This window comes from Varroa destructor, unplaced genomic scaffold (genome assembly GCF_002443255.2).
Source record: "Varroa destructor unplaced genomic scaffold, Vdes_3.0 BEIS01000003.1, whole genome shotgun sequence".
NCBI lineage: Eukaryota > Metazoa > Arthropoda > Arachnida > Mesostigmata > Varroidae > Varroa > Varroa destructor.
Genome location: NW_019211456.1, coordinates 8,109,908 through 8,130,824, shown reverse-complemented (window position 1 = coordinate 8,130,824; position 20,917 = coordinate 8,109,908). Strand labels below are relative to the sequence as shown.

The window sequence follows — 20,917 nt, the reverse complement described above, 5'->3', positions numbered from 1 at the left end:
TATATATATCAAGTGCTATAAATCTTCCGCTTTTCGAATCGTAAAAGTCACGGAAGGCCAATTGTTCGTGTTCGGCAACATTCAGATCTGCTACAATGGTTCAAGGTGGATTTGGGTAACGAGAAAGTTTTAAGGGTCTAATGCCCTCCTTTTTTGAAAGAAATCGAGAACAACTGCCTGGAACGTATTGGCAAAATGATAATAGAGCAATTTAAAACTATTTTTAGTCTCAAAATATATGCATGGAGATTTGGAATCTATTAAACCGTCGCTTCTTTGTAAAGCCCATACACCTGAGGGACATTGTTGAACTATTAACAGGCTCACTTGAGGGCCTTTGACAAGCCTTGGTAACATATGTGTCAAACATAAAGATCACGTATAAAAAAAGCATGGAACGACATAAAAACAAACGGCGTCACCGAAGTCATGCACTGTCCGAAGTGCAGATGGCCTTAACGACATGCGAAGATTATATATATTTGAACCTATAAGTTCCAACAAATACTGTAAATGTTGGCCACTGGCGGATGATAGTATTGGTCAGTATGCTATTAGTCTGTTGTTTCTGGCACTATAGTCACACGTACTTTCAAATAAAAAAACCCTATAGTTAGCTATTTGCACCTGTGTATTATAGAAATAGAGAAAATATAGAAATTGAGGGATTCAACAGATCTCGATAGAGCCTTATGTTGTCGTTTCATTAAGTTCGCGTCACTGAAGTTACCAAACAATGTCATTCGGCTAGCTGGAACCTGGTCCTAAAAGTGCTAGTGAGCCGTGTGCTTGCTAGTGCAACGTCCAATGTATTCCCAAGGGCCCTGTCTAATACAACGATGTCCATCTGACCAGCGCTGAAGTGATCGTTCGGTGGCTTAGAGGCTACAGAGAAGATTAGATAGAGCCATGTAAACAACCAACTCTGATGGAAAAATTCATCTTCTTTTTCTTTACGAGCGTGCTGAATAAATTCTTTTTTGTATAAAGTAGCACGTAGTTATCTACGTGCTTTTCACTACGAACTTTCAGTCAAGACAATGCTTAGAGGAATCTGTTTTCTTTTTCTAGGCGAACTTTACACGTCTTCCTATAATGTCCTTAAGTGTCACACAGTGGTTTCAGTATGTTGCGTGGAAAGTATTCGATTGGTATTAGCTCACCAAAACCGTGCTTTATTGAAATTCACGACAATATCGAGGTGTCTTTTTGGCTCACGTGTCGTATAAATTTAATGCTGTTATTTCCCGCGATACCCAGCCGACCCGCTATTGTATCCGTATCTTGGTCTAGCTACTCTAAGCAGGTCTTGTTTTCACAGTACCAATGAAAGGTTCATAGTTTTGTTGCCCTATATCAGTAGCTTGGAAATCCCACATTGGTGCAGTGAGGGGGAGTGGCAGATTGCAAACTGGAAAAGTGGCCTTTGAAAACCTGAGGATAGGTGGCTCGAGTTGTACACTCTCCTCACGCTGCTACGTAATACTCATTCTAACCGATCTACCTTCGACTAGCTCGGCCAACGATACCATCAAAGGCTGATCGGGACTTAGAATATCGCGAATGTGATCAATATCTTACATGAGCCCTTTCCTCAAAGCTCGTCGTATGTGTTGAATGCGGCCCATTTTCGTGGAAAGGTCGCCCACTGTTTCCGGTGCTCGTCGTCCCGACTCGCCGTGCAAAACATCTATCCGTAACAATGTTTACATATTGCAGATACTAGCGTAGAATTCACACGTTAACGTATAGCTAGCCGCCTGTATAGCAGTATCTACCGAGAAGTTTCTTATCAAACGAATGACATATTTGACTGCGTATTATATGGTGGAAATTATATCGGGTCATTGATAATCGATAAATTGTAGTTGTTCGTAGTAGTAGTGAGTATGGTAGATTTCCCCGTGATCGAATCTTACAAAGATAGAAGCTGATAAAGATCGCCTGTTTTCGCTAGAATCTTACAATTAAACCACAGAGACCCGTGGCTAAATGAATTGAAAAAGAAGAAAATTTTAAAAGAATGTTATACGTTCAGTGTCAAATCCTTGGGTGGCAAAGTCTCATTGTTGGCTAGAGTGGTAAGGATAAGCAGATGTAATACGCAGATGTCCTACAGCCCTGTGTATATATCGATGATGATTATATTAATATTAACTTTGTTAAATATGTTTCTTTCTCATTGTTTGGCCCTATCTCTATTTGCAGAGTGTGACCGCATGTTCATTTCGACTCCAGAGGGCGCACGTAATGGCACCTTTTCCGCCCCGCACATGGACATTATAAGTAGCGGGCCGACGATACCCACTAGCACCAACGGTACGTTGTATTGTTAATTATGCTTGAAGGGTAGATAAGCTCGTACTGACGCGTTCTTTAGCAGAATCTAAAAACCCTAAAAAAAAAAAATAAATAAATAAAGGAATGAAAAGCTGCTTCCATCTAATTGAGTCAGATCGCAGAAGTAAAACTATCTGTAATAATAGATTTTCTCTTTAATAATGTGTCTCTTATTGCTTGCTAGCTATGTCATATTGACGTTGGCACGATTCAAACAATAGTCAGTCTGATGATATTAAAGGGGTTATTAAAGATGTTATTAAAGCTGATTGTTAAAGGGATAAACGCATTTAGAACCTTGTATGCATATGCTCATAGTTTGAATAAAATACAAGAAAAACACCAAGGTTCGGCCATTTGTTATTCGTTCTGTCAAAACTAATAGAATGAACGTTGGGCTAGCTTACGGGAATACTGTTTTCGTTTGTTGTTAGTTCCTATTAGACTAAGTGATCTACAATTTAAAAGAGAGATAAACTTTCATTTGAACTTGAAGTTTTTGTTTAAGCCACTTCGTTTATAAATCAGAAAGGAATTGATATTTTTCAGCTTTATTTAACAGTCGCAACGGCATCTATTTGTTGTGCTTGTTCGAGCGTAAATTTTTACTTTTAGAGATTGCAGTGAAACACCGGTCGATTGAATGATTACTCCCTTAGTTTTCTTCCTGACATAAGTTAGTTGTCATAATAGCCAGTGTCTCTTTATTTTCTTATTTCATAAACGGTTTTTTTTTCTTAATATCTATAGTTCAATTAAGATTCTACTAAAGATAATAACTTTTTTTTATATCCAAAAAAAAAACGGCACTGGTGAGAGAAAAAGTGCCACTCTCAGTAATTGGAATCATTCGTTGATGTGTTCATTTCAGGTGGATCAAATAGCGTAGGCGGTGCAGGCTCTGGAGGTTTAGGTAGCAGGGCGCGCCAATGCATTTATACATTCATCGCGCAGCCAGGAGAACGGGTGGACGTAACATTTACTACTTTCCGGGTTAGGGGTTCGCCGCCCGAGTAAGTGATAACTCATCAAAAAGAAAACACAACTTCTTAATCAACTTAAAGTAACCCCATAACTGGAAGTGAAAAAAACAATCTACATATATATATATCCTTACCTACCGGTTGTCGATTTTAGGGCATACAAAGCTCCGTGATCGTATAAACCTTGGTCGAAAGCATAAGTGAGTTAAAGCCAACGTTGGGTATTCGTTTACGCAATCAAGAAACTAATTGAGGCATTGCGATGAGGCCTGGCGTTATCATCAGGTAGTTAGACTGCGTGCTTCGGATTGCCGTATAGACGATTCATAAGTCCTTTAATGAACTATTCGAGATAAAAGTCTGCATTGACTGTTTCAGCAACAGATGTCTTTGAGGTCCATTATAAGAAAGTATCATCACCTTACGGCCGAACCTATTTGGCACCTCATCAAACTCAACTTCTTTTTACAGCGTCGCTATTTTTTTGCCTGCTACCTTAACAGCTAGCGATAAAAGTTTAGCCATGCCTCGTCTATAATGACTTGTTTATTGTTCTATAATTTACTTTTGCTGGCTGGCTGGCTGGCTGGCTGGTTGGGTTCAGTGTAATGTTCTATGAACCAACCAGCCGACGGTACCATCCGTGAATCTGATTACTTTCAATTTTATCTAGAAGGTAGCGAGACGCACCGACCGCTTCCTGGCGCAGCGCCCTCTTTCGTAATTTATCAGAAGCTGCTCATATGTCCAGTTAGTGTTGCAAGCCGAATCTATTTGCGCTTGTCATACCTAGATTTATATATATATTAAAAAAAAAAACCACTGAAAGCCTTTACATGTTGCAGATTGAATAGGAGAATCTTATGTGAATTCCAAAAAAAGGAGTAGGATTATTGGTTGAAATACGTCGACTACAAAGAAAAGTCTAGAACATATTGTTCAGACGATGCAATTTCACCGAATTCTGGTATCCGAAGTGCTTTTTCAACAAAAGCAAAGCTGATTTTGCTTAATTTCCATATGTTGTTATTATCGGTCATAGCGGGCATGTTGTATGAGGAACCGTAGCCGCTCTTCTTTCATATCTTCGTAGTTACAATGAATCTAGTTTCTTCGCGAAGTTTTAGTTTTTAATTTACCAGCAAAAAAAAAGACTAAAGTATGAAACTTTTTATGGATCTGGTCAAATCGCACACTTAGATTGCTGTATGCAAAAAAAACAAGAGTTCGTGATTTGCATATTGCCTGCAGCTCATACCAATCGATAAAGTACCTGCAGGCCCACTCAGTGGTAAAGTCAGTCACAAATTTGACCGATACGATAGCAGCAGATTCGATTTGTGGCACTGGTACAGAGGCAGGCTTTGACAAACGAAGTGGTCAAATGTAACAGCTGAATCGCGGGGAAACATTTTATCAACAATCGGCCATCATCCAAAAGAAGGAATTTCAAGGGTCTACCAAACACTTTGAAACTTATCTCTTTTCATTCGCCCTGTCGCATGTCTGTCACCACAATTTTCTTATGGAACTTACGAACTGATATGAGACATATACATCTGGATATATGCAACAAAATATAGAAAAATATACGAGAGAATAAAAAGTGTGTAGGATTGACATCGGCCTAAACGCCATCGGAGTATAGATAATAGAAAACTCTTTCCTTTTTTAGCACTTCTACAGAGAAATTCATACCCGCGAAGCCTATCCCAGAAAAAGCGAACGACAATGGGGGGTTGCCCATAGCAATAGTAATTCGTTGCAGATCTCATGGTTTACGTTGATCAACCCGCTCTTACATTGTCCGTATCACTAAACTCTATTAGTTACGTATTCACGACGCGAGTCGATACTTATTTCAGCCTGGTGTTCGAGTTACTTAACGCCTAAAGCAGAGGAGTTTTATAGCTGGCTAAGGTATGGGATTTATGCAGGGGGGCTTCGAAATCTCTAGATAAACCATTGTTACATTGGGTTAAATCTAATCACCGTGAGCCTTCATTTTGAAAATTTATCACGGACGCTGTGCTGTAACATGTGTCAAAGCTGACGTGGTAACCTGTCCTAGATGAGCGTACACTTTAGAAAGCTTCAGGTGTATGGTAGAAACAAGTTTGGCCATATAGCATTAGCGGGCTTATAGCCACGCTTAAAACACCCTTGCACTGGTAACAAGATTCCATGGTTCTTTCCATTCTTGGTTTAGTTATTTTACGTTAGAACTATGTACAAATTTATGCCCAGTTGGATAATATAAGACTAAACCGTTCCGAATAGACAAAAGGCCTAGCCCTGTGGCTGACCAATCGATGCGGGCAGCGTACAATATTGATAAGTGGCAACTCCTAAAAGGGCAACAGTGACGCAAAACAGTATCCGTGTTAGGAAAGATACCAAAGCATAGGTTTACCAAATTCGAAACACGGCGCCTGAGACGAGCTTTTCCTATATGCGGCATGTAGCGTATTTTGCTACAGCCAGCGTTGTTAAGTACAAATCTACAAATTCAATGTCGAACTTTCCAATGGTCGGAGATCTTTTTTTCGAAGAAACTCAGATATATTGAGAGAACACTGTCTCATATGCCGTTTGCTTCATCCTTTTTGCAAGGTCAAAACGATAGGCTTTTCTACCTTTCTAAAGAACTCATAGTTATCATATACTAAAGGCCCAGACTCCGCGGAAGGAGTGAACCTGAATACACTTCGAAACCTGATCCTGAGCTGTTTCTAGATTTCAGAAGATGGAACAGATTTTGTGGTACCTAATTTTGTGAAAATGAATTTGTGCAGATGAAGAGGCCGAAATCAATACATTTCGGTATAAACCTTCGATGATGCTGTTTCCATAGATGACCTTTAGGTTTAGATTTTTATGGGTTACCTTTTTTTCTTTGCTACATGCTGCAAACCTAAATGACATGGCTACTTTTCATCTACTTGTTCCATTCCCCATTGGCAGGCTATGTGTCTAGTATTCATTTTGAACGAAACTATCCCAGCACAAATTACCTGGCTTCCGAAGTTTCGTACGTCGCCTTCGACAGTATAAGGGTTTGCCGATATTCCAGCCTTATTCCACTCGGAATGCACTACTTCGGTGTTGTTGTTCACGTTTAACGCTAGTAAACGAATGAAGGAAATGGTTTTCGTTATCAATTACAGATGTAACCACGAGTACATCGACATTTATAGTGAGGTGCAGGACCCATCGGCTGAGCTGATCAGCTCGCCGTTCGGTGGACGCTTTTGCGGAAGAATCTACCCCCGACGGAGGATATCCGTTTACAGGTAAAATTCGACCGTTTCCTTTCTGTTCTAAATAGACCCTTTGTGCCATATCTAAAGCCACTACATCTATGTAGTTCCTAATTATAAAAGTAACTTTTTTCAACGGCAAGAGAATATCTGGCGCGCCAAGTCAAATCAAATGTATAGATCAATGATTTATGTAGCCATATAGTACATCTTCATAATTTCTGTGTTCTAATAGTATAAACGTCGTTGTTGTTGTTTGATTACGCTTTCGACGGACGGCTAATTGTCACTTATGATGGCATACACGATGGTAACTTAACCAGGACACTAGTCATCAGCTTCTACACCGATTTCCCTAACGACACTGTCAACGTGTTCCGCGGAACGTACGAGTTCATCAATGCTTGTGAGTTTTAACGGCCTTGCTTACCAAGATGACCCTTCCTATAAAAAAAAAAAGGGCACTAACATCGTAGAATCACCATTTGTAGAGTCGTATCGCTCATGTGTCAACTGTGTAGTTGACATATACCAGACATATATAGTTGACACTTTTAAAAGTAGCAAAAGCAAGTTCTGTTAAAAAAACATGTAATTAAAAAGAAGAGACAGGATTTTGATTGACGGAATTGATATATGTACATATACCATCTAGGTCTATAAAAAAAAAGTGTTTCATTTATGGCCAGGGTGTGTAATCGGGAAAAACGGGCCAAGTGTGGCCTTGTCGCTTTCGTTTTGGATATTTTGACGCAAAAGGCACTTGTTGTTATAGTAGACGCCAAAAAAAAGTAATGCTATATATTCGGATATTAGGATTATTGCTATTATTTGGATATATCATTTGAAGGGATTGCAGATTATGTCGCTGCCGCCTGGCAGAACTGTTGATCCGAATTTTCCAAACTAACAGTTAACAAGATTACAAGAACATATTTGATAAACCATAGTTCTACAATGATGGGACTGTGGAGTTAGCAGAAAAATTGCAGAAGGTCGTCAGTCAAAGTAGCCCGTACATAGTAATATTGTTTTAAAATTACCTTAAAACGTTCAATATCTCACCAGCATTGTCTCCAATTGCCCTTCACGCAGGTATCTTTAGATTCACGTATTCTGCTCGAGCTCTAAAGAGGTATCTCTACACAAACTCATTCGTGAACCTTAATCTCTTACGCTAAACACATGGCTTCAAGGAATATTTCAGAACAGAGCCCCGAGGCCAAATTGTTTTTATATCTCAATGAAAAATCGTAAGCTTCTATAGATGCACTAAGTTATGCCTTGCTTCATTACATGGATCAGTTTCTGATACAGCTTCTGATAAACAGGCATAGTGTTCATTAAGGGTTGGTATCCGAGTGTCACCCTAGCTGTATGCAAGACAATGTTGTATGAACCGCTGAAAATGCCCTGGGGCATTTTACTTCATAGAAGCTAGTTTACTTTGATAATAGCGTTCCAGCTAGTATCAATTGACTTTCAATTCAGTTAAGGTGACATGGATTTTGAAAAGAAGTAAACATTGGCATATTTCATGCTTGGCGCGTCGCGTCTACACAAAATTATTCTATATATAATATTAAATCCTAATCGAATGGCGTTTTGATATTGACGAGTTTTTGACTTTGAGCCTGGTAAAAAAAAAAAACTAAAATTCTTGGTTATTTTTCAAAAGTATAATTAAAATCGATTATTACTGACACATATTTTTGATGAAGTCCACTGCATCGCTCCTAAGCAAAATTAGTTACGCAGTGAAAATATGAATTTAGAGAAGTGTAGCTTTAAAATATTAGAATAATTCTGGACTATTAGATGTTTCTTTAGAATTTAGAACACAAATAAATTTAGCTAAAATAGCATGTTTAAGGTAGAATTGGTAATTTAAGATAGATATAGTTGCAGTCCTGTAGATATGGCTGAAGAAAAGATCGGGGTATCTTGGTTCAGTGAGGTATATCAATATTTAGTAGAAGCCTAACTAGATGAGAACCCCGTGGATAGGTATGCCAACGACCGGTTGAAAAGAGATTTGAGCCACATACGGGCATCCTACCGGGAAATTCCTGCAAAATTTACCGTCATTAAACCTAAAGATCAGCCTAAAGAGACATTATAAGGAGCATACAAGAGAAGCTGTATGAATATCAAAAAGACGCTATTTCTTCTTTTTAGATTTGGCTCTCCACAGGTTTCGTTTAGTCAAGAAATCAACAAAAAAAAATATCCTAAATGGACTGGCAATATTAATCTTATAATCGCGAAGCAAAAACCTATGTAGTGCACTTTACTATCAGTGGGAATATCGGTCCACAAAAAAAAAAACGAACTTCCTAATGCCAGATTTCATGCAACTCGACAAAGCATTGGGTCAAAGACCTTAACGGTAAAATGGCAGTTTCCTTAGTAGATCTGGATATCTTGCGCTTCGTGTATCTCGCAGTGTCGATATTGTCAAATGGGCTTTTTTATAGCAACGAATAAGCAAGTTTGAAAGGATTTCGAGGTAAATATTAGGATTAGCGAAACAAGCCGAACTGCTGAGACGATCTCTTAATCCCTTGTTGCGAAAAATTAGCGAAAATATTAGATGGAACCTCCGTCCAAGGCTCACTGTGATAATAGAATCTACTAGAATGAAATTTCCTGTACGAGCACGTATCTATGGCTTACTCGGGGCAAGCGGTTTTTTTTTCCATTGTTTAGAAAATTAAAGCAAATAAGCTTTGACGGTTTTTTTCGAGATCCTAGTTACCTAAAAGGTACAGGAATAGCGAACATTACACGCTTAAAAGTTGCTATTCCATTCGAAGGCTCAATATCCGTTAAACTATAATTTGATCATTTAGCTCAATCTGTTCATTTTATTCTTCTATTTAAACAGAATTCAAGTTTTCGCCGCGACTGACAAAAGGCATACGTACAGCCTATACTAACTGCAGTCGCGATCGAAGCATACTTTTTAAAAAAATAAAGACCACAGTATCGTGTTTACTACGGATATATGTAATAGCGACACATTGAAAAGTCAGGCAGCTCACCAAGCACAGGTAGCTTGGTGACCTGCCTGACTTCTCCTAGTCATTCCTTCTTTATTTATTATATTTATTGCCTTTATTCCCACGGTTTAGTGCGACGGATGTAAACAATGAGGAAAAATTAAGTAATTGGGAAACGTAACAACAGCCATTGTAGAGTCCCCGCAGACGAGCGGTAAATGCCAAGGCAGAGACGAAAAGAAGGGAGTGGACCAGGGCATCGTTGCACAAAGCCATGTTTAAGCCGTCTGAATCTCCATTGTTTGTTTCTGCGCTCCTGTTTTACGCAAAATCCCTTTCAGACTACGCTTTCTTTTTTGCTCTTTCTCTAACGAAACTACCAGGCGACTGCTCCCATTATTACTCTTATCATCTCATCTTGCGACTGACCGGCTTGCAATTAGCTGCCCAAGCTCGCGACATGGCAGTCCAGTGTTGCACCGGATTTTCAACCTGACCGATCATGACTTCAAGGTAAACACCCGGCGATAGCCTATACATTAGAATGACCGAAATCAAGCTGGATAGAAATGCGAGCAAGAAGGTTCTGAGGCCGGCGCTCCTTAAGGAATCCATTTTTACTTTCATTTTACAGGACGTAGTATATGTATATACCTTTTTACAGGAGACAAGCAATGACTAAGGAGATGGAAGCCCCTCTATTCCCGTTTATCGTTGTTCTCGCTGGATTGTCACTCCTAATGTTGGTGCTCGCTCTCGTCGTTGTCGTCGTGTTTTTCTCACGGGCGTTCACTTCAGTCGTACGATGAATCTTTGCTTCCTTCCCCGATTAGATCGTGTCCCACTAGTCCCATTTGTATAAAAAATGTCGCTACAATAGAACGTCAGCCACCGAGGCTCAAGCGACGGCTTATATTCGTGCTAACAGAGGCATTGCGCTGGCAAGCGGGTAGAAAGAAAAACGGTCTGGCGAAGAAGTGTTCCGTTCCCTTCTTAGACCATTAGGACAGCAGATGACGAAGCTTCGTCATTGATTCGTCGTTGTCGCAGGTACTGCCACTTCCCCAGACCGTGCAGGAGCCTGTAAAAAAGCTCACCTGTATACGCAGACCCACCCGTGTCATATTTGTATAAGGCGCACAAGCTTACCTTTTTTTACCGTATGCTAGTAGTTTGTTCGTTGTTTTCCACACCTAGCCTCACTTCTAGGTTTACAAAGCTTTTGCGGTTTAGGTCAGCTCACAGCGTGTGCATCTCTTAGCTAAGGATCCTCATTGCTAGCACCGTTACATGCATACATATACGAATGAGATACAGATCGAACTAGACAGTTGCAACAAAAGGGGATAATTCGATATCTGAGCTACAGCATTTAAGGCGTATTAGCTGAGAAGCTTTGAGAAAGTAAACGTTTTGCAATCCGTTTTAGCCACAGACGCTGCACAGTCGGGTGGACTGATTTGTGGAAACCGGAACAACCCATTAACCAATCATAGATAGAGATAGAACAGCTAGCCTAAGATGACGGTTAAGGTTCTGCATTTCGACGTTTGCTACATAAACGCTTCATGTTGAACAAAAAAAAAATTCTACGCTTAACGAGACATAACGCGTTTAAAGATATCGGGTTTATAGCTGAAAGGACGTAAATCTTTATCAGTATGAACCTTTTCTATGTGAAATTAATTGGAAAACCGTTGAGAAATGACGTCTTCCGAAGTAAACAAAAACAATGGAGTACAGATGCATATCTCTTCAATAGCAATCAGAATCGACAATCACCCACCGGGAAACATTTCATACCAGCGACATTGTCTAGGTCGCTTTATTCATAGCAAAAGCCATCAATATTGAGTCATAAGCCAGTGATTTGGATGCTGAGCGGTGCAGACTTACGTTGGCATCGTCGACTGCTAGATAGCGTCTACCTGAACCTCGAGTTGCTAGCTGGCTTAATATAGATTTTTCTCTTGCTACAGATAAGAGGCGGTAAAGAAGGCGATGCCCTCGTTAAGGACGTGTTCTAGCTGTCTTCGACATAATGATTGGTGTATTCAGATGGGCATACACTCTGTTTTGTGGACGGCGAATCCGATGGACGACGCACTGATTCAACGATGTGATCCAGCAAAAGCCTTTTATTAGATAATCAGGGCGTTGGAACCTTAGGAACTTTTCTCTTAAACCAAAGAGCTCCGGATTAATCCATAACATTTAATTTACAGATTCGAATCTATCAGCCCTTCAGCAGATATTGCTATTTGTCATTGCGGGACCACGCACCGTGCCATCCGCACGATTTGTCGATCCAACTGCTTTTAATATGCAGTGACTGACAAAAAGGATCCGACCGAATCATGAAGTAAGAAGTCATGGATTAAAATAGAAAGTATATTTATCAACGCGTTACAATTCTATAAGTATGAGCTGACGTAAATATCAGATGACAGGTTTAACAAGTATTTAATACAGGGAATTCTTAAACGGTCCGTTCACAAAGCAGAATTCGTTCTAGCACTGATAGAATGGCTCTATTCACTATACGTACCACGTACTCAGAGATGTACAATTTGTTGTTATTTGTATCACGTGGGACGAGCGTATCGAGTACCTTATATTAGTGGCTAGCTAACACTTAGCAGAAATTTTTCGTTTTGCTTCCAATCACACCGTTGACAATGTAGGAGGCTGCTTGTATAATGAATGCCTCATGGTGACAAAGTCAGATCAAAGCTGTTAGCGATTGGTAACAAAACTAGCTCAGATTAGTTTTTGCAAAAAATAAATATTCCCAGCAATCTTTTGGCATGCCTGTCTAAATGGCACAGAGATCACTGCGGTTCTGTTTATAGGCCCGGATTATTTCTATTGATTATCCTAGAGCTTATCAATATTCGTCTTATTTTTTTCCTTATTGCAACACTTATTTAGCGTTACTGTAGTGAATCATTCGACAGCGAGCTCGTAGAACGGTAAAACTTTAATATGAACGTAAGATTAATTGGGATAAAATTAGCTTATTTTTTAGGACCAAAAGATGGCCTCGGAACATCGAGTGGAAACCACTGCAAAAGCTAAATTAACAATAATTCCTATCCCCTTGATGCTGACGTTACTAGGCCTATTTTGATAGGTCGTTTATGTAAGAGTTGACGCACTCGGCCATTTTACTGTCATATACAATCTGCCAATTCCTGCAGTTTGTGCTGTGTCCATTATTTCCTTTTGAAGCGACGCCTCGAAACGTGACCATGACGTACATCTTGTTTACAACGGCAACTATCAATTGCTGTGTAAAACGTACTCTTCCGAAGCCTACCTGTGTGCATGCCTCGAAACGCTTCATCATTGTTAACCGCGAACTGCATGCAGCCGCGGACGTTCGGTATCTAGTTTCCTATCCAGTAGCGTAGTTTCTTATCCAGTTAACTAGGCCGACAATCCGGTCTTTGAGAAACCAGTACTTTGTACTTTATAGACAGAGAGCTTCTTAATCGTTGTTTGTGTTTATGTCCTCAACAGCGCTTGTTTCATAGTGGCTTTTCGTACGTCTATTCGCGTGTTACTGAGGCGATCCCTCCCGAAACCTACACCAGCCCTGTCGGAAAGGCGCGGGGGAAGGGGGTAAAGAGCCGGTCAAGCCGAGCCGAGCGCTACTTGGAGCTTCAAGTTGAAAAGATCTTAGCTCGAAACAAGCTTAAAGAATTGTGTGCCAGTTTGCAGAGTTAACGTTCTATTTAGTGATCCGATCCTGCGGCGACAGTGGTAGCGATCTGACCAAGGCCCTGCCCTGTAGGTCAATCTGTGTCAACGAACGAATGAATGCTCGCGCATCAGTAGAAAACGCCGTTAAAACAAGTGGGCACAAACTCGATTCTTTTTTTAATGTTGAGCTTTAACGAAAAAAAAGATGGCCTTTAAATGCTACGATGAATGGAGCTAGTTACCACGAATAGCGAACGTTCACGCATTTGGTCCCTCAACGAAAGTACAACCGCTGTGTAATAGGTAAAATCTGCATAATTTTTGCTTTTACAACTGTACTGTGTGTTCCGTGTAAGCACAAATCCCAGACGTTTGTGACAACTCGCTTTCATCGACGTCTTCTTGATAAATAAATCGTTTCTCCGGATATAAGCTTTTACGCAGCGATCGATAGGGGCAAAGCATTATACTCTAACTCTAATGAAAAAAAGTTTATTTCGGCCATGAAAATAACTGTAAGGGTCGGCATTTTTCCACCAAAGTGTGTCATGTGTAGCGGCAACATGCAAAGTTACGGTCCGGAGGGCTCCAATCACCGTAGACCGAACGAAACCTCCGGACAGACATCTCGATAGAAACTTTTTCTAGTAGAGACCTTTTCGAAACTTTCTTCCGGAGCTTGTGTTGCCCTCTTGCCATTTCGGGCTCATTCTCCTGGGCTGTTTCACAAGTCCGTCAACTAAATTGACTAACGCTAACCTTTGATCAAAATTGTTGTTGGGGACTTTAAATTATGAGGATCAAGATGTATATAGATATTACTAGGAATGGTTGGCCGGGTTCAAGAAATTATAACTGTGATATTTCACAGAAAAATCTAAATAACGCGACACCGATTGCTCGAGTTAGTTGGTGCATTGTATGAAGAAGCTGAATGAAACGTACGAGAAGTCAGCAATCGTTCAATGCGAACACAATCTGTTTTGTTTTTTGTTTCTTACAGCTCGTTTTATTGTGGGCACCCCGACATCGCCATCGGCGATTTGCTCGTTTAATATCTATGGAACGCAAAGGCGCGAGGGCGACTTTTATTCGCCTACTTATCCCGGGGTGTACCCCAAAAATCTCGACTGTCAATACAGGTAAGTGTAACCCCATGAAAGGAAACAGTTGTGTGTCGATGTAGATGACTTAAGGGTATGCTATACTGCAACTAGCAATGTAGCTTCGTTTGCTTTTTTTGAACATTTACTTAGCATACATTTGCAGTCATGGAAAACTAACGGTACAATCGTACTAATATGCGTTAGAAGCTTCATCCTAAGTGTTTCTTGTATTAAAATATTGAGAACTAACTCTTGGTCGAAGGTCCCAAAAACTCGGAAAGATGGAAGTCTGGCTAGAGAAGATTGTTTTTTGTACCAATTGTTGAATTTCCAGTGATTGTATACGCGTGACCCTATTTCAGATTCATCGGTACAAAGGGCCAACGGATTCGTTTGGAGTTTATGGACTTCGACCTGTCCTTTGGGGGCACACATTGCCCCTTCGATACGGTTAGTACTCTCTAGAGTTAGAATTTCTAGCTTGGGGACACGCCAAAAGCTTCAAATTTTGTGAAAAGCGACAACGTTTATCCGAGTTCTCAAATAAAAGCTGAGTGCATTATTCTGCTATCGGTTTGTATATTCTATAATATCAACCATAAAAACAAAATATAATAACTACTCTGGAAGAAATCTAAAACTTTGAATTCTAAAAGTGAATGAATACCTAATCAGCAGTATTACCAACGCTGGTAACAGCTACCTAAAATCATAATTGACTCTCTCGGCGGGCAGGATCCATAGCAAGCTAGGCGGCGTATTGCGTCCCAGCGTACTTCTGATCGGTAAGCACAAACGAGGTTACGAGCGCTTCATCCAATGCCAGTACGAGGTTTAATTGTAAGCTACACATGAACTCTACGTAAATTAAAGACATTTCTGTACGTTGGTGTTTGCACCGGTACTATCGTCCATACCCACTGAGTCGAAAAATATGTGTTTCGCATATTGTCACGTAGCATTGCGCAGTTCGAATGTCTAGGGTGCAGACGATGCCTATAGGGAACGTTTCGGTTGTTTCATGTAACATAGTGACCTGACCAATTCAATGATACGATTGCCATTCCAAAGTTTCTATGAAGACGCGGAGTATCACATATTCATAATTGTCTCTTAAATATCATCAACTGGCTGCCGGCTTCATTGCGCCTTTGGTATCGTATGATGGCTTTTGTGTCGCGTCGAGTATTCACTCGTCTGCCTCGTTTACGTGTTCGTGGAAAATACAGATGTCACTAGCAGCGTCGACTATGTACAAGCTTGGTACAATAGTTGATACCCTATTTTTTTGTTAAAGGCTCACGCACTCATGGGAAAAGGAAAGGAAAGCACGAGAGCTATAGAAGCTCTCGAATGGAACGGAAAGCGACTGTTTTCTCTGAGTCGCTAAAAATGCCCATGTGCGTGGGAAGCGAACGCTCCTCGATTAGAACGCACAACTGCTCAATATATGCTGCGCCCAGATGCGTAGCCGCACTAACGAAAGCTTAGTTCACTGAAAAATATATGTCCAATAAAGCAGACCTATCCATCTTATGGCTCGAAACAATAGTCGCGCTGTAGGACAGAGTATCGAAATATTATAGGCACCGGAGTCGGCTTCTTGTTTACGATACATCATACATAATTTTTCTTCTATGTTTGTTGGTTCTAGCCTCGGTATATCTGTAACCCGACAGACTTGCTTGTCATCGCTTTAAAAAGGGTTCTGTTTTCCTACCTCACTCATATGGAGTAAAATCTACTATGAAAGTGTTACAAATCGAGGACCATTATTGAGTATGTACAATGCTGTAACCAGTAAAATAGCAATAGGACGCCAATGTTTCTAACGCCGTGCAAGCATGTGTTTATTCTAAGGAAATTCTACTGCGTCACGAATGTTGCTTACAATATCGCTATATTACACTGTTAATTTCTCCACCAAAGAGGGACAAGGATCGCCCATTTTGTCCCAAGAAAAGATACTGCTCTAGTTCCACGTTAAAATCGCGGATGCAATGGTCGATCACATAGAGAGAAAGGAAATGCTCAGTTGAAGTTGGAGCCATACACACTAAAGGTAAAGATTGCCGGTTTTAGCAGAGCTACTTTCTATCTGTCCGGTCTAGTTGAATGGGAAATTGGCAATAATGCAAATTCGTCTTTGTTGCGCTGTAAGCTTTGGCCTATTTTTTAGATCGAAGTTTTGCTGAGATCAGGCGATATGGGGTCTTCTGGAGCTATAGATTCTCTAGGGCGTGCGGCCAAGTGGGAACGATTTGCTACGAGCATGCAGTTTTTACGATTTGCGTCTTCTGACAGCGTAGATCACGTTTGTATAGCATTCAGCGGTCGTTGATGTCTCATAATGTAGCGTATTCGTGAGCAATGACTCGATGTTATTTAGTTTTCAATTTCGAACTGTCAGCTCAATATAATAATCGACTCCATGCTTCGGAGCTCTGATCCCTGATTTCAACAACAGACACATAAGTTATACACAATTTGTGTAAATAGAAAAGTTAATCTAAGTGTAACAAGCATAATATCGCCATAGGACTTTAATGACAGCTAATAGGAAAACAGTACTATGTACGATTCCTATCGATTGAAAGAGGATTTTTCAAAAATACAATGGAAACATAATAACCTACCAAGGTCCGGTTTCGTGATTTACGGCGACATTCGTATCTGCCAGCTTTCGCTGTAGATAGAGCTCTTGTGCGAGTTGAAAGGGCTAGGCCTCATAACTTGATATCATGCGCATGCATAATAGATCCGAAAGACTAAACGGTCCATTGACTCATACAGTTACGGCGTTGCCCATCGATTTTCATTACGTACATCTCTTGCGAATGACTTCTCTTCCTACCGTACGAGTGGGCACTCCGTGCAATTCATTGCTTGTTTCAAGTAGATCCATAGGTAGCCGTCAGGTGCGCGTGCACTACAGCGACATAACAATACGTCACTGTGAGGGCAACTAACGGCAGTGTCCTTCTTTGGCAAGGCTCGTTACGGCTTTCAGATGGCCTAATGGCGTCTTCATGCTACGGCTAGCCAAATATAGGCAGATGCTCTTTTTGTAGCGGTGACGTTATTATACGGCGAATATTGATATTCTGCCGCCATTATGCTACAGTGCGGTATTTTTTACCTGTTTCATAATTACCTACTGACTGAAACGGCGCGAGGTATGTGAAAAAATGTTAACGTAACTAAACGACGTCTCATCTCGAAATCTTTCAGTGTCTTCGACTCCTAGTAAGCGCCGCAAGCGTAAAGGATTTTCGTTTATAGGAGATATATCCTAGGAGCAGGCTAGCTTATAAACCATGGTGTTTTTGTCGTCACTACTGCAGGTCGTTCTTGTTTAGTTCTCATGAAGTTAGGCTGATTACTGTATGTGTGCTACCTAAACGAGTATTTATCAATGCAGGCTCAGCAGCTCAAGGTTACATGCTAGTAAAAATATCTCCTGAGTTAAATTGAATTATAATAGAAGGGGACTGTCGATGTTTTCGTCATGCTGATGGATGAACAGACGTTCTTCCCAATTCCGGAAAATGGGAATTGACAATTGCCGCATGCCAGTTGGGTAAAGCGTATGCGAACCCCTGACAAAAACGTACGTGTTCTGTTCAACGATAGTGTCAGTCCTTTGAAAATGGTCGCGTCCGTGCGCCAGGTTCAGGACGAATGGAGCTGCTGCAAGCGTATCTAGAAAACAGCGCAACGACGAGGAGGACAAAATAACATGAATACTCAAATATGACCGAAATAATGTAAGCAGCTATCTAGGTTGAGTTTGGTCTCTGATATAAATCTAAGCTTTATTGACGTCCAATACATCATTGTGCTTGTTGCAAAAGACCGGACATGAACGGGGTGGGTGTCGCTGTTATTTCATGTTGTAAATGGCAAAAGAACAAAGTGGTAACACCCGTACAAATATGTTTACCTGTGGAATATCGAATAGTATTATAATATTTTGTCTTTTTCGCCTCTGTTTCAATCGGCGCTGATTTCCATGGAGTACGACAGGATCAAATCTTTCTCTTAAAACTTATAGTTGTTCAATAAGTATGCTCCTATGGCATACGCACTGCTTGCCACGCCTCGCTATCATCACGTTTGTATCGGTAGCATGCCCGCTTTACGCATAAATGATAGGCGATAGACACGAGCACTCAATAGGTCATTGCAACACCCAATTCCATTTTGCTGTTCGACAACAGGACGCTTCCTTTACTAGAGCGATTTATTTGAAGGTATAAACGGGCAATTTCCATTTCGCGGTTATATAACAATGCATGATCGATGCAAACTAGTTCCTTTAATATAGATCTTTTTTTATAATGAACACTAAAGTCGGTTGTCGTCTTCGGACACCGCACCGAGCTTGTCTATATGGCGACAAGGACAGTGATAGGAAAGTACGTCATGCGCCATCGATGCTTTGAGTGAACTTCTCTAATTACGTTGGTCGGACGACGGGCGTCAGGGATAGGAAAGGACGCGCCCTAGACAACTGAGAAACCTTTCATGCTCAAGGATGGTTGTGAATTACACTTGCTTACCAAGAGATCTTTCCTGCTGGCACGCTCCCCAAGCCAATCAATTCCGCTACTTTCTTCAGCAGCCTCATTGCGACTTCAGTCATTACCTCTAGCCACTGAAAACAAAGCTATTCTCCATTCAAGGCGGTGCTTCTAATTTTGCTGTAAGCTAGCAGTGGCGGTAACTGTTGAAAGAAGAGACGAATATTTTAAATCAGCTACGGTACTTAGGGCGTTCAAATTGGGAGAAAGCGAATGAAGAAAGTATAGGGTGTGTGGAAAAGGGGGACAATGCAAAGGGCATTGGACAAATGCTTTTTCAATTGCTACTACGACAGCCGCCTAACAATAAAGCCGATGACGTTAGTGCGTTTACACAGGCGTCGGTGGTTCCCAATGGAATAGAATTTCCACTCTAATCGTGGGGCTTATAGCCCCGGTACCGTTGAGTGTATCGTGGGGGTTGCACCGATAAACAGGTGTGGCAAGTAGCCATGTGATACAATACAATTAAAATCGTAGTTAATATCGCCTCACGTAATGTTGCGAGTATTTGCAAGTTAAACAGTGAACGTTCTACATGATAAAGTTAGGTGGTTTTAAACCTTATCCATGTAAGTTTTATCTTCCTTGATTAAGTCCATTGGGATTCAATTGAATTTATAGTGTATTTGGTTCTGATAAGTTAAATTGTCTTTAATTCAATTTTCTTTGTTAAACTTTGCTGGTATGGGCTTTTTGTTTTTTATGCTACCGCTACTAGTTGTCGATAGCGCTCATATTGAGCAGAAGGTAGTTCGGGAGAATGGCTCTGCAGTGAAAATAAACGAAAGAACAAATGGCCAACGAAATTTGTTTTCTACCTTTTTGGTCTCCTACTAGAATTGACTCTGTGCCAATAAATGAAAAATGGTGCCTCAAATTCCAGGAGTTACGAGAGCTCGAATGAAGCCAAGCTGTAAGTAGCTCTGAGGACGAAATCTGACAGTTCGAGTGCTGTTACAGGAGCAAAAAAAGGAGAGGGGTTGCAAGCTAATCCGACCGCGGTAGGTTGGAGGCCTGAAGCCCAATTTGATATTAAAAACCGCTGGATGCACTAGCTGGGTCGTTAAACGTATAGGGGGCGCAGAGTGAACCAGCTCTGCTGTCGACGTGCTGGGAATAGGATTTTTTTATTAGCTTCTTCTTAGGCTGACAGGGATGCAAGATAATCAATTCGACCAGTGTCATTACATGGTTAAGGAGGAAGGTGAATGCTGGCTAAAAAAAATTAGTAAACAGTCTCTTAGGAGATAAGGACACAGAGCTTTCTATCCTTAATCTTCTTTCGTTGCAAAATAATGAACCCCTCGATGAATGAAACCTGATTCCCGTTGCTTTCTCTTCTATACGCGGACAACAAAAAGCTAAGCTTAAACTATTATAGTCTCAAAGGGGATCCGACAGTTGCAGACAAAGAAATATATCAGGCATAAGACAACACAAAATATGTCTTTTTAAAATAAGGCGAACTTTACTAATTAACAGTTTAATTTTTGGTTCATAAATTCTACAGCACAAATACCACGACGATATTTTCCAGTAAGAGGAGATCGTTTAACGTATATCCTACTTTACACGCAGGGTATACGCCATGATACGGGTATGGTTTGTGATAGACGAAAGCCGATGGCTCGCCTCTGCCATTTTTCCTTAATTGCTTCTAAATTCTTCTGGCGGACTACCTTAATTGGAACTTGTTTTGTAGATCAACTGCTCGGTGCAATGCCATGCATTTTCTCTACGTTTGCGTCATCGTTTGGCTAGGAAGTCATAACATCCCAATCAGATATCCTCTACAACAATAATAAGCCTTATTCCAATCTGCTAGACCTTTCTTCCTAAAGAACGAATGCCAGAAGGTGTAAACTCATAATGAAAACAGTGTTTTTTTTAGTACCTTTCTGCTTTTTTCGCTATTCCATCGTGTGAAGTGAATTC

General features: G+C 40.6%; 1 protein-coding gene across 5 annotated transcripts in view; it reads left to right on the top strand.

The window, feature by feature from the left end:
• LOC111247618 (suppressor of lurcher protein 1-like) overlaps positions 1-20,917 on the top strand; it is a 99,396-nt gene that overhangs the window by 66,522 nt on the left and 11,957 nt on the right. For 3 of the 5 annotated variants that reach the window (XM_022798764.2, XM_022798770.2, XM_022798769.2), the window contains 6 exons: positions 2,209-2,319; positions 3,212-3,353; positions 6,491-6,616; positions 6,907-6,989; positions 14,294-14,432; positions 14,759-14,846. In XM_022798764.2, the coding sequence (XP_022654499.1) occupies positions 2,209-2,319; positions 3,212-3,353; positions 6,491-6,616; positions 6,907-6,989; positions 14,294-14,432; positions 14,759-14,846 (689 nt within the window). Of the gene's footprint in view, positions 1-1,602; positions 1,697-1,730; positions 2,082-2,208; positions 2,320-3,211; positions 3,354-6,490; positions 6,617-6,906; positions 6,990-14,293; positions 14,433-14,758; positions 14,847-20,917 lie in introns of those variants that run through there. The other 2 variants (XM_086984440.1, XM_022798775.2) reach the window with 2 other exon arrangements.